The sequence below is a fragment of the Pantherophis guttatus genome, chromosome 2 (assembly GCF_059756535.1).
Source record: "Pantherophis guttatus breed Tessera chromosome 2, ASM5975653v1, whole genome shotgun sequence".
In the NCBI taxonomy this organism is placed as follows: domain Eukaryota; kingdom Metazoa; phylum Chordata; class Lepidosauria; order Squamata; family Colubridae; genus Pantherophis; species Pantherophis guttatus.
Genome location: NC_142064.1, coordinates 255,626,801 through 255,640,950, shown reverse-complemented (window position 1 = coordinate 255,640,950; position 14,150 = coordinate 255,626,801). Strand labels below are relative to the sequence as shown.

At 42.5% G+C, this 14,150-nt stretch overlaps 1 protein-coding gene across 2 annotated transcripts in view; it reads left to right on the top strand.

Annotated features, from left to right (window-relative positions):
• The window catches only part of ABHD16A (abhydrolase domain containing 16A, phospholipase), a 46,067-nt gene that overhangs the window by 9,776 nt on the left and 22,141 nt on the right, over positions 1-14,150 (top strand). Inside the window, exons 3-9 of one of the 2 annotated variants that reach the window (XM_034421542.2) lie at positions 1,214-1,280; positions 5,862-5,948; positions 7,143-7,228; positions 8,074-8,147; positions 8,728-8,832; positions 12,633-12,747; positions 13,790-13,891. In XM_034421542.2, coding sequence (XP_034277433.1) covers positions 1,214-1,280; positions 5,862-5,948; positions 7,143-7,228; positions 8,074-8,147; positions 8,728-8,832; positions 12,633-12,747; positions 13,790-13,891 — 636 coding nt within the window. The remainder of the gene's footprint in view (positions 1-1,213; positions 1,281-5,861; positions 5,949-7,142; positions 7,229-8,073; positions 8,148-8,727; positions 8,833-12,632; positions 12,748-13,789; positions 13,892-14,150) is intronic. The other variant, XM_087888135.1, reaches the window with a different exon arrangement.

The following is a 14,150-nucleotide window of genomic DNA, read 5'->3' as shown; positions in this document are numbered from 1 at the left end:
CTGCAACAAATAGGAACCTCACAGAGTCGCAGAGAGCTCAAAAAAATAAACTATCACACTTTACACAAAAATACCAGTTCGGGCAATAGGTAGTAAAAAAATGCTTTAAAAAGTAAAAAAAAAAGTTCCGAGGATCACATGGCACAGCTGATTGTCACAGCTGATTGTCGGAACCTTTTTTTTTTTTTTTTTTACTTTTTTAAAGCATTTTATTACTACCTATTCGCCCCAACTGGTAGTGAAAAAATGCTTTAAAAAAGGTTCTGACGATCAGCTGTGCCTCACAATCGTCGGAACTTTTGTTTTACTTTTTAAAGCATTTTTTTTACTACCGGTTCGGGTGAACCGTCCCGAACCAGTAGCATTTCACCCCTGCTCTTATGTCTCATTTACAGCTGACTGGATGGTGAAATCATTATATGCTTTATTCTCCTTAAGAGAGCCCTTGAACTGGATTTTATATGAGAATGCTTTGAATGTTTGCTGTCCATTTGATTTTATTTATTTACTTTTATTTACCGGTATTTATTTGAGAGCCAGTTTGGTCTAGTGGTTAAGGCACCAGGCTAGAAACCAGGTGAGAGTGAGTTCTAGTCTTACCTTAGGCACGAAAGCCAACTGGATGACTTTGAGCCAATGGCTCTCTTTCAGCCCAACCTACCCCGCAGGGTTTGTTGTTCTGGAGAAAACAGGAGGAGGAAAAAGCATTATGTATTTTTGCCGCCTTGAGTTATTGATAAAAATAATAAAAGGAGGGATAAATGAGGAAATAGGAGGACCTCTTATTATGAAACAGGAGTTGCATTGAGTCCTGCCACCTTATTCTGCAGTGGGGTGAAGGAGAGCTGAAGTCCATTCCAGAGAAAACAGGATTCTACCTCTCCCTCATTTGGAATATTGCCTGCTTTAGGGAAGCTGTTGAGAGAGCTCATTAGGAGCATGATGAAAGCATGTTTACACACAGTAACAGTCCCTAGTGGTTTTTCAGGAGTAGCTATGGGTACACCCCTTCTCTGAGCAACGTCGCTCTTTCCAGACTCGGTTCCCTGTTGGCTTCAACCACTCCGCTTTCCGTAGCCTTCTCAGTTCTCTTTCTGCTGCTTTTTCACCCAGTTCCTCTCTCAGGGTGCACAAACATCCCGGCTTTGCAAAGATTCTTGGAAACGTTGGTTCTCTTGTGTAACTCACCCCTCCCTTTGCTCTGTCCTTGCAGGCTTCCGTGCTGTGGTCCATTTCCTATTACTCCTCCCCGCTCGCTGTGTTTTACCTGTACAGAAAAGGTATGGGCTGCTGGTCCTGTGTGAATCGTTGGGTGTTAGAGGCTGCCTCTCTGCTCCATAGTTGTAGGATGGTTATCCTTTGCGTGCTCTGGTCCCTTTCAGGAGAGGTCAGTTATCACCTCTGGTGGCCACTGCAGGTCACCAAATCGGGGGCAGGGGGCTGCTCTACTGGTGTTCTGCCCCAGCTCCGGATTCCCAAGGATTGTGACACACCAACGGTCCTTATCAAAGTTATAATGTACCAAGAATAAACAAAGTCCGGCAAAGGTTGGCAACCAGCCCAGAAAACAAGATACGACAAGACACTCACTATCCAAACTGCTCTTTAATAATTACATGTTGTTTCCAGCAAGAAATTACTAACTGCCTGCGACTTAAATAGGCTAAGGGAGTGGCCAATTATCGTCAAACCTTACTCTCAAGGAGACCTCCTCCTCCTGAGTAGCCACTCTTGCCTTTTGGCAGCCCTGCATGCTCGAGCATTGAGAAGAGGCTCCTCCACTTCGCTCTCTCCACTTGAAGGAGCCTCTGGAGGTTTTGAAGGCCCTGGCTGAGTCTCTGCCTCTGGCATCGCATCCTCTTCAGCCTCCTCGCTGTCCGACGCGAGCGCCGGCTGCGCAGGCTGCTGGCGCGACCCCACACCAGCCTCCTCATCGTCGGGATCAGCCACAATCCGCGCAGGCTGCTGGAGGGCCAAAACAATTGGACAGGTTCTGTGATTTGGAAATGATGCCGGGAGGCACACACAGCCTCACGGTCATGTATACAGGTAGTCCTCAACTTACAACTACAATTGAGCCCCGAATTTCTGTTGCTAAGTGAGACATTGGTTAAGTGAATTTTGCCCCATTTTGCACCCTATCTGGTCACAATCATTAAGTGAACTGCTGCAGTTTGTTGAAATTGAAGTTGTTAAGTTGTGAAGAGCCGAGGTGGCGCAGTGGTTAGAATGCAGTACTGCAGGCTACTTTGCTGACTGCCGGCTGCTTGCAGTTCAAATCTCACCAGGCTCAAGATTGACTCAGCCTTCCATCCTTCCGAGGTGGGTAAAATGAGGACCCAGATTGTTGTGGGGGGACCATATGCTGACTGTAAACCGCTTAGAGAGGGCTGTAAAGCCCTGTGAAGCGGTATATAAGTCTAAGTGCTATTGCTAAGTGGATCTGGCTTCCCCATTGAGTTTGCTTGTCAAAATGTCGCAAAACAGGATCACATGTCCGGGGGGGGGGACACACTGCAGCTGTCATAAATATAAGCCAGTTGTCAAATGCCCGGATTTTGATCACGTGACCCTGGGAATGCGGCAGTGGTTATAAGTGTGAAAAACGGTAACTTTGAATGGTCACGAAACCAATAGTTTTGCAAGTTGAGGATTATCTATATGCTACCAGAAGTCACTCGCTCAGTTCCTGGCATTTGCAGGATACCTTGGGCCACTGCCAACAATCAATGAAGGCAGGAGAAGATTGCATCATCATGGCCTAGGATGGGCTGGATGGATCCAGCTGCCCACTCCAGACTCTGGACCAGAGGATGCTTTGAATGAAAATGCTGATAACTCATCACTGCCTTGACGTCTGTAGATATTCTCAGTCATCCATCTTGTCCCAAAGGTGCTTTTTCAGGAGGCAACTGGACTTCCTTGTTTGTTTGTTTGTTTGTTTCTTTTGAAGATGTTTCGCTTCTCATCCAAGAAGCTTCTTCAGCTCTGACAGGATGGTGGGGGAATGGAAACGTCTTCAAAAGAAAAAAAACCAAGATGAGTCAAGAGTTGAGATACGAAAACAGGCAAGAGATGAGGGATAAATGCAGAATACTGTTTTAACATAGGAGCCAGGGTGGATAAAAATCAATGATTTTTTTAAAAAAAAATTTAAAAAATCGATTTTTTTTTATTTAAATCGGATTTTTTTGATTTAAATCGGATTTTTTTGATTTTTATTGAATTTATTTTAATAAAAAACTTTTGGGGTAATAATCTATTGTAAGATAGTTTTCTATTTAAGATACATAAATAATTTAGTTTATTCAGCATGAAATGGAGCTTAGTTATGTAGCATGAGGCTGTATATTCTGCAACATTGGGACTATCTGTAAGTCAACAGTGGGTCAAAGGAGTAGCAGAGATGACAGTTGCTCTTTAAAAATTATGATTTAAATCAAGTTGATTTAAATCAAGCCTTTTTACTAGTGATTTAAATCATGATTTAAATTGTGATTTAAATCAACTCGATTTAAATCAAATCCACCCTGATAGGAGCTATACCATTAAGAGTTAGTATAAAGATAGAAATTAGAAATGGGGAAAAGATTACTTTTTTTAATCTGGGAAGTATTCTATTAATGGGTAGGAAATGGTAGCAGAAGTTAGAAATCTGGATATGTAAACAATGATGAAGTAATTAATTTTAACTGAATAATGAATATTGAATAATTAAGATAAGTAAACCCTAAGATTATTCGGAGGTTAATAGTTACAAATGTGATGTTTATTTGATGTTTTATAATGTTTGATATTATTATCAATGGATTATAGATAAAATCGAACAGAAGGCATAATCAAATAACACGAAATTCTCAACAAGGATAAGTGAAGATGAGGATGAATAGGTTTTGAGAATAATAGTCACAACTATTGTTTGTATAATATGCACTATCTGTATTCAACAGGTTGTAGAGATTGTACCCAGACAGTATACTGTTATTGTGAATATAGAAATTTTATACGTAACGAAGAAAATTGTACAATAAAAAATAATTTAAAAAAACAAGAAAGTTCAGCTGCCTCCTGAAAAAGCATCTTGGAGTTTCCAAAGGAAATTGCTGATTCTTTGCTTTGGCTTTGCCCCAAGGCCATTATTGATGGGCGAGATGCCTACTTGGCCACCCCCAAACCTTCTCCAGGAGCTGCTCCTAAATCACAGCGGAATGGAAAAAATTGGGAAACATGGGGATCGATCCCTGGAACGTTCCCTTTAAAGAGATGATGTTTTCTTTATCAAACTCAGCTGCTGGCAATGACATGGACAGGTTCCATGTAGCTTTCTCGGCAAATAATGCTTCTTTGTCACTGCCTTTTTCCGGGATGGTTTTTTCCAACTTCTCTGGGGATTTCCTTGTGGTCTCCTGTCCCAAGCACTAACAAGGCCAGACCCTGATGGGCTTTTGAAAACCTGCCAAGATCAGCTCAGTTTTGCCACTTAGCTGGGCTTTAACTGTATATGTCCTTCATTTTGATTTGTGTTAAGGTACCTCAAAGTGAATGAAGTATTTTCTTGTATGGTTTTTTTTTTTCTTTTGAAGATGTTTCGCTTCTCATCCAAGAAGCTTCTTCAGATCTGACAGGGAGCTTCTTCAGCTCTTCCCTGTTATTCTGTCAGAGCTGAAGAAGCTTCTTGGATGAGAAGCGAAACAACTTCAAAAGAAAACAAAAAACAAGAAAGTCCAGTTGCCTCCTGAAAAAAGCACTTTTGCGACAGCCAAAGCTAAAGCAAGAACTTTTTTTTTTTTTTTTTGAGGGGGGTTGGACATGCAAATTTTTATGGCCCATTGAATCAACTCCAATTCTTTCTGACTGCAGGAACTCCCTGCTATTTTCTTTGCAACATTTTCACAAATGGTTCGCTTTTGCTTTCTTCTTCCTAGAAGTGAGAGAGAGGGACTGGCCCAAAGTCACCCAGTTGGGTTAAATCATTCTTTGGACAGCGCTGGCTCTTCAGCTTTGAAACGGAGATGAGCACCGCCCCCTAGAGTCAGGAACGACTAGCACATATGTGTGAGGGGAATCTTTACCAATACACACACACACACACACACACACACACACTGTCAGTTTTGGAAGCCATATTAACACTGGAAGCTTCCAAGCTGCCACATTCTTGTGCTTGGGAAACTAGGAGGGGGGGGATTTAGTAGAGGGAATGTAGTTAGACATAACAGCATTCTTCTTTTCCGTCAAGGTCATGGTATGCCTGCATCTGGAGGAGGAGTGGTTGCAGTGGTGTTTCAAGTTGGGACGGATGGTGATTGGGCCATGTGATGGACTGATGCAGGGGATGGATTTGGGGATTTTGTATAAACCCGGAACTCTCAGATTCGGGTTTTCCCAGATGTGCCAGTATACCTACTCATGGTAATTTTGAGAAAATGCCTCTTTTTAATTGGAGTTGGGTTCTTCTGGAACGCTGACACAAATGTGTAAGTGTTTGTGGGTATATACTATTAAGATTTTCCCTCTTAAAGATGTGAATGCTATTTTGAGGTGTATTTCAAAATGGTAGCGTTGGATCATTTTTTTTTTTAGGAACTTTGGTTAGGGTGAACAATAGCCAAGAAAATTACATTTCATTTTATTTTTAGCTGTCTGAAAGTAGGTTTCCTCCACATCGGTTCTCCTCAATTAAAAGACTCCTACTGGCTGGAAAGTCATAGAGTTGCCACCCTAGAACATCCAGAAGGCAGATTAGGGAAGTCAGTAATCAACCCCTCTTCCTTTAAGAAACAACAATGCATTCTTAGCCTTTGATGTGCCAACTGCTGGCTCTGAACCCCTTCCCTTTCTTCTCCTTTCTTTCTTTCCAGGGTATTTAACCATGCCGAAAGTTGTTGCTATTTCTCACTATGCCGGGACCATGCTACTACTCTTGGCTGGGATTGCCTGTCTAAGAGGTGTGTGCTTTGACAGTGTGGACGTTGGGTGGTAGGTCTACTGACTCGGGAAGCCATACTTTAACTAGGTTTGGAATCTGGTCTCTGTGCTTGTTGAGTTGTACCTGAGTTGAGTTGTATTAATGGTTATACAGGTGACGTACAACCATATTTGGGGCCAGAATTAAGTGATGTGGTCATTAAGCCAGACATCATGGGAGCAGACCCAATTTTACAACCATTTTTGCCATGGCCATTAAGCAAATCACATGGTCATTGAGTGATTCTGGCTTCCCCAATTGACTTCGTTATTGGAAGTTGGCTGGGAAAGTGGTAAAACAGGATCACATAACAGCAAGATGCTGCAACCATCATAAATGTGAGCCATTTGGCAGGCACCCAAATTGTGACATGACCACAAGGCTGGTGTGATGATTAGCCATAAAGTTGAGGACGGGTCATAAGTTACTTTCTCCAAAGCGTTGTTAATCAAGTTGTCGTAAATCGAGGATTACCTGTAAGAGCCAAAAACTAAGCCCTGAAGTTGCTTCTATTCTAAACATCGACAGGGGAGGGAAGGGGAGAGATAAGAGCTGTGGTAGCGCAGTGGTTAGAATGCAGTACTGCAGGCTACTTCTGTTGACTGCCAGCAGTTCAAATATCACCAGGCTCAAGGTTGACTCAGCCTTCCATCCTTCCAAGGTTGGTAAAATGAGGACCCAGATTGTTGGGGGACAATATGCTGGCTCTGTAAACCACTTAGAGAGGGCCGTAAAGCCCTGTGAAGCAGTATATAAGTCTTAGTGCTATTGCTATTACTAATACAACTGTCCAGTGTAATAAATCAGGAAGCAAGACCTGTTCAAATGGCGACAGGTTTAACGCTCTCTAGAAGGATCTGAACCACTAAACTGGCAGCAGATAAGAGCCAACGGAATTTCAAGGTGGGCTGGACTTAGATCTCTTGTGGGCACCGAAGGGACTCGAGACTGTTGAAGCCTTTAACCCTTCCCTCAGGCTCAGCGTGGTCATCTCTCCTACATCAATAGAGATAGCATTGATAGAAATAATAATAGTTGAAGTTGAAGGGTTGAATTTTCAGGGAGGGATTTGAAGGGAAGGAAATAGCATCCCATAGGCCTCCTGGGTGGGAACTTCAAACAAAAGGGACCATTTAGGGTCTCAGTCACTGAAAGGATTCCTGCTTCTTTTCAGGCATCGGGCGCTGGACGAATCCTCAATACATCCAATTCATCACCATCCTTGAAGATGCTCACCGGTATGGCACACCTGAACACAAGGTAAGGGTAGCTGTAGATGCTTATTATTCATGTTGCATATGAAATTATGATTATGAATAATCATATCCGCTGTTTTTCTTTTTAAGTCAAGGAAACCAAAACAAAGTCCTAGTTAGAACCCGAGAAAGATGTTTATTTGTGTTGACTGTTGCACCCATTCATCTCTCAACCTTCAGCCTTAATATTCATTCTCTTTTGAAGAAGACTAAATTTTGGGCGGCTTGAAGAGAGGGTTGCTAGTATTTTGTCCTACATTAATCTAGATCAGTGTTGGCAAACCCTTTTGGCACCGAGTGCCAAAACTGGAACGCACACACATGCACGCGGGAGCGCCAGAAACTGGAAGAGCAGCTCCCCAGTGCTCATGCACGCACCGGGAAGCTGAGCTTCCAGTTTCCAGCACACACATTCAGCCGGCCATCTGGTCTCCCAGTTTCTGGCACGCATGCGTACACAAAAAACAGCATGCCAGAAACCACAAGCTCAGCTCTCCAGTGCATGCGCACCAGGGAACTGCTCTTCCGGTTTCCAGCTCTCCCACGGGCGCAAAGACCAGCTGGCCAGCGCGTGCGCGAAAGAGCAATGGGTGACAGCTGGCGTGCCTGGAGAGATGGCTCTGCGTGCCACTTCCAGCACGTGTGCTATACATTCGCCATCATGGATCTAGATATTTTATAATGTTCTCTGAACCTAGAAAAGGAAACTGTCTAAACAGTCTAAACAAGGAAGGTTATTTCATGACCGTATTTCATTAAAAAAGGTATTGACTTTAGAAGTTGCATTAATCTTACACCGCATGTTTTTTTTTTTAATCATTTTTTTTTCTTTCTGATAATGCTTCACAGAAGAAACTTGCCAGCTACAATTTTGACTTCAGAAGTTGGCCTGTAGACTTTCGGTGGGACGAGTTCACGAGTCGGTGAGTTGACAGTGGGGAATAACTCCTTTCTGTCCTTCATTTTCGGTCGTCTTCTCTCCTTTCAAGTAGAGACAAAAACTTGGCTGCTGATCACGAAATATATTATGGGGTAACATATGTATATTGAATGGAGAAATGCAGAGGAAAGCTGGCTATTGGCAAACATTCACAATAGAGCTTAAATCTTTGTATGAATAGCATAGGTGGGGATATACATGCATGATTTTTAAGTGCACTTTGCCAGTTTTCAGGATTGCCAGCCTGCCTGCCTCCTCCATCTCTTCTCCTTTCCCTTCTTTCCTTTCCTTCTTTCCTTCTTTTCTTTCCTTCTTTCCTTCCTTGCTTGCTTTTGCTATCTCTGGTTATTTTGTGAAAACTTTAGCACCAGCCAGTCATATTTGAAGGTTATGTCCTCCATCTGGATGATGTATTCCATTCTATATTCCCCGCAATATTCTCGGCAGTCACTGGACAATGCATTCAGTGATCTGGCTTTCATGTGCTTTTCTCTGTTGGTCTTGGAAGAAGACACAATCTTTCCCCTTGGAGATAAATTAAACAGTTTGGTAAATACTTGCAGGTCAGATTCAGGAAACGTCCCCTTGTTGCGGTCAGAACCAAAGCATCGAAGTGTAATCAATGGTTTTCTCCATGCGATCAAGAAGCTGCCCTGCCAAATTGCCAGGTATCTTGTCTTGTCTTGTCTTGTTCCGGTTTTAACCTTTGTGAAGCAGGTGAAACATGGCTGAGGGCACAAGAAAATTATGCAGATGTCAAAAGACTAGTTGAACCGATGAACATCTGCATGCCTATCCAGTAGTCCCCGAGGTGCTTTTTTCAACAGGCAACTGGACTTTATTTTTTCCTTTGAAAAAGCTTCTCTCCTCATCCAAGAAGCTTCTTCGGTTGTAACTGACTGGTGGGGAAAGGAAGGATTTATGAAAAAGACTTAACAACCTTATTGTTTTGCCGGTTTCAGGTGTGGCTTGGTATAAAGAGAGACCGAGTCCAGGTATTTACCTTGATAAGCTTTACGTGTTTATTCAGCTGAATAAAGAAACCTCCCCCCCCCCTTAGCAAGGGAGAACCCTGAACAGACTTTAAGACTGAAATTTATTTGTTTGCTCTATTGTCCATTCCTCCACCCAGAAACATTAGCACACCCAGACAAGCTGGCACACTCCAGATAAGATAAAGACAGGGGTGAAATGCTCCCGATTCGGACTGGATTGCCTGATCCAGTAGCAATGGAGGCGGGTGATTCAGAGAACCAGTAGCAAAAATCCCTGCCCCCTCCCCCCATGCCCAGCTGAGCCGCACAATCATCAGAGGCTTTTTTTTACTTTTAAAAGCATTTTTTCTACAACCTCTTAAAATGCTTTTAAAAGTTAAAAACAAAAGCCTCTGATGATCGCGCGGCTCAGCTGGGATTGTCAAAGGCTTTTAAAAGAAAAAAAAACCTTTTTTTCTTTTAAGTGCCTCTGACAATCCAAGCTGAGTTGCCTGATCGGCAGAGACTTTTTTCTTTTAAATGCCTCTGATGATCAGGCAACTCAGCTTGGATCATCAAAGGCATTTAAAAGAAAAAAAGGGTTTTTTTCTTTTAAATGTCTCTGACGATCAAGCAACTCGGCTTGGATCGTCAGAGCCTTTTGAAAGCATTCCCCGAAGAGGTTGTAGAAAAAATTGTTTTAAAAGTTAAAAAAAAAAAACTGGCCACACCCACCTAGTCACATTACCGCCCACCCACCCACCCCACCCCCACCATGCCATGCCCACAGAACCAGTAGTAACAAATTTTAGATTTCACCACTGGATAAAGAAGTACAGAAATAGCCATCCACCTCACTTCAAAGTCCTCGAAGGACATTGGGTATCATCAGGAGTGAAATGCTACCTGTTTGGACCGGTTCACCCGAACTGGTAGTAAAAAATGCTACCAGTTCAGGCGAACCGGTATTTCCAACGATCAACTATGCTGCACAATTTATATTCATTAGAAAGCAGGAAATCCTGTGTCCCCCCCCCTGCTGTTCTATTTGCGTTTGTAGACTCAGAAAAGGCTTCTTAAGCCTCCTTTTTCAGCACTGCACGGCAGCGTCTGCAGTACACATGCACACAAAGCGTGCATATGGTGCGCATGCGTGCACAAAATGAACCGGTAGCAAAGTGAACCAGTAGCAGTTTTCAGAGCATTTCACCCCTGGGTATCATCTCAGGGACTTTAGGTGTTTCCTGAGGAGTTTTCCATGACTTTGAAGGCCTGCAGAGGCAGTGATGACATCGGCACTTTGGCTGCCTCAAGACTGTCAATAGAAATATTAGATTCCTGGTCAACCTTATAACTGAAGAAGCTTTCTTGAATGAAACGTGAAATGTTTTCAAAGGGAAAAAACCCCCCAAGAAAGTCCAGTTGCCTTCTGGAAAAAGCACCTTTGGGATGACTGAGAAGCTCTATAGATTTTAATTTATCCTGTACCATCCCAAAGACTTAATATGTTTCTACTGTGACACGTTAGAGAAAGGTAAAAATTTCCCTCAGGTCGAGCTCGACTCCTGATAAGTAGACAGATAACGCCTTTGTTGTTTCTTGGGAACAATAAGGAAATGGTTGCCAGTACATTTTTTTTTTAATTTTTCTAAATTTATTATATTTTTGTGGTTGCCCCCTTAAATTCTAGCCGGGTTAGACCTTGCATACTTAGTTGTGAGATTAGCCGATATTGAAAAGTATCGACAGAGAAGGAAATAGGAAGCTTGATGGTTGACCCAAAGAAAAGACGCCTGTAATGTTGGGATAAGAAAATGGATTGGATTAATTGGAAGCTAATGAATACAGTCGCTTCACGACTGATCACTTAGCAGTCATTCGAAGTTATAACAGATCACCCCAGAACTACTTGTTTTCAAAGTTTCAATGGTCGCACATATACCACACAATCACATGATCGCATTATGAGCACTTGGCATAAATTGAATTGAATTGAATTAATTGAATTGAATTGAATTGAATTGAATTGAATTCTTAATTGGCTGAGTGTGATTGGACACACAAGGAATTGGACACACAAGGAATAAGCTCTAAGTCTTCATACATACAAGCAACAGTACAGAGCCTGTAGTACAGTGGACTAAAGCACTGTTATTAACATCTGCTGCTTGCAATTACTGCAAGTTCAAATCCCACCAGGCTCAAGGTTGACTCAGCCTTCCATCCTTTCAAAGGTAGGTGAAATGAGGACCCAGATTGTGGGGGCAATAGGCTGACTTTGTATAAATATACAAAAGTATGAAGGCTATTGCTTAACGCATTGTAAGCCGCCCTGAGTCGCCGGAGAAGGGCGGCATATAAATTAAAGCCAAAAAAAAAAAAAAAAGTGATAAAACAATTATAAAATACAATCATCATAAATCATAACATACAACACTCAGTGATAGTCATTGAATGTTCTATAATCAATCAACATAAATCATAATTTTTTATTTTTTTATTTTTATTTATTTTTATATGCCGCCCTTCTCCGGAGACTCAGGGCGGCTTACAATGCATTAAGCAATAGCCTTCATACTTTTGTAAATTTTATACAAAGTCAGCTTATTGCCCCCACAAACCAGGTCCTCATTTTACCCACCTTAGAAAGGATGGAAGGCTGAGTCGACCTTGAGCCTGGTGAGAATTGAACTCGCAGTAATTGCAGGCAGCTGGATGTTAAATGCTGCCTTAATAGGAGTCATTAGCCTCTTACGCCACTCAGGCTCCTGAGTGGCGGAGGTACTAATAATAGGGTACTAATAAAAGCAATCAACATAAATCATGAGATACAAGCAACAAAGTTATAGTCATAAGAAGCTAAGGAAATAGATAATGGGAAACATGAGAAGGATAACAGTAATAGTAATACAGCCCTACTAGGTGGTTTGACATCCCAGGGGCATAAGACAAATGTTGTGGGAATTAGTTGTTTAGCAGAGTGATGGCATGAAGGAAACAACTGTCCTTGTGTCTGATTATTTTGGCTTACAATGCAACAGTTTATGTCCAGGATGTGAAGGTTTAACGATTGAGGTTTTCTGTCTGAGGTTGTAGAGCTCCTAGAGCAGGAGTGTCAAAACACAAGGCCCAAGATGTGGTCAAATACGATCTGTGGTGCCATCCTGGAAATTGTAAAGGGCCAGCCCGCGTTGCTTCGGCCTAGTCTACCCAAAGCGAAGATGAAACACCAGGCTAGCATGGCTTCGGCCCGCTCTACCCAGTGCAAAGAGGAAACATGCCAGCAGTTTGGGGAGTGGTGTCAAACTGGCCACGACCACCCAATCGACCACGCCCAGTTGTCCACGCCTGCCCAGCCCCTTGAGGTCAACCACAGCCCTGATGCGGCCCTCAATGAAATTGAGTTTGACACCCCTGTCCTAGAGTAAACTTTGTCAGAGAGATGTTGAATGTTGAGACTCCTGTCCTTCATTTCCCCACCTATTTCTTGACAGCTTTATAGTGGCACACACCTTCGGACGACGTATGCTCTACCCAGGCTCTGTCTACCTGCTGCAGAAGGCTCTGATGCCCATGTTACTTCAAGGACAGGCTCGGCTAGTGGAAGAAGTGAGTAAACACCAACCAGGAATTTAGGAGTCCCAAATCCCAGACTTCTTTCCAGGCTATTTCTTATCCCAATACAGGTAGTCCTCGACTTAAAACCATTTCTTTATTGACCGCTCGAAGTTACGGCCACACTGAAAGAAGTGACTTACGACCATTTTTCACACTTGCGACTGTTGCATCGTCCCCGTGGTCACCCAATCCAAATTCAGGCGCTTGGCAACTGAGTCATATATACGACGGTTGCAGGGTCTCGAGGTCACGTGGTCACCCTTTGCGACATCCTGACAAGCAAAGCCAACAGGGGAGCCAGATTCATTTTACAACTGGGTTGCTAACTTGACAAACTGCAACGATTCCTTTAAACAACTGTGGCAAGAAAGGTCGCAAAATGGGGCAAAACTCACCTAACAACTGTCTGGCAAGAGAAAATTTGGGCTCAGTTGTGGTCACAAGTCAAGGATTCCTGTTAAAAAAATTAGAAATTGGTTTCCCTGATTTGTTCTCCCCTACCTTCTCCATCCTATCCTGGGAATCTGGCATTTGGGAACCTTTAAAGAAATAGAATAGAATAGAATTCTTTATTGGCCAAATGTGATTGGACACATAAGGAATTTATCTTTGGTGTATATGCTCTCTGTGTACCTAAGGAGAATAAAATACATTCATCAAGAATAAAATGATACAACACTTAGTGATAGTCAAGGTTATTAATAAGCTATCAAATCATACTAGGAAACAAGTAAAAACAATATAAATTAAAAGATACAAGCAACATGGTTATAGTAATAAGTGGGAAGAGATAGATAGTAGTAAGGAAGAGAAGATGAATAGTAATACAGCCTTAGAAAATTATTTGACAGTGTTGTGGGAATTAGTTGTTTAGCAGAGTGATGGCTTTCGGGGGAAAACTGTTCCTTGGGTCTAGTTGTTCTGGTGTGCAGTGCCCTATAGCATCATTTTGAGGATAGGAGTTGAAACAATTTATGTCCAGGATGTGAAGGATTACTTCAACCCCAAATAAAGGTTGTTCTTCCCTTTGTAGTACAACGGAAGACGAGCCAAGTTGGCAGCTTGCGATGGAAACGAAATCGACACAATATTCGTAGATCGAACGGGCGCTTTGGAGCCACAAGGCAGGAAACTAGTGAGTTGACACCAAGTCGTGATTTAACTCTCAAAGACTTTATTGATAAATCTCCCTTAGTTTTTCGTCTCCCGCTCATCCTTTACCACAAGAATGTGCCAAAATTACTAAGCTGCTAAGGGAAGAGCAGACTCCCATTTCCACATCACTGACACCAAAATCAAATGGCCTTCAAAGCAGGAACTATTATCCACCTGTCCTTTTATCATCCTATCGGCTCACCTGTGGGAAAATGCCTGGTTGCCTGTATTCATCAATT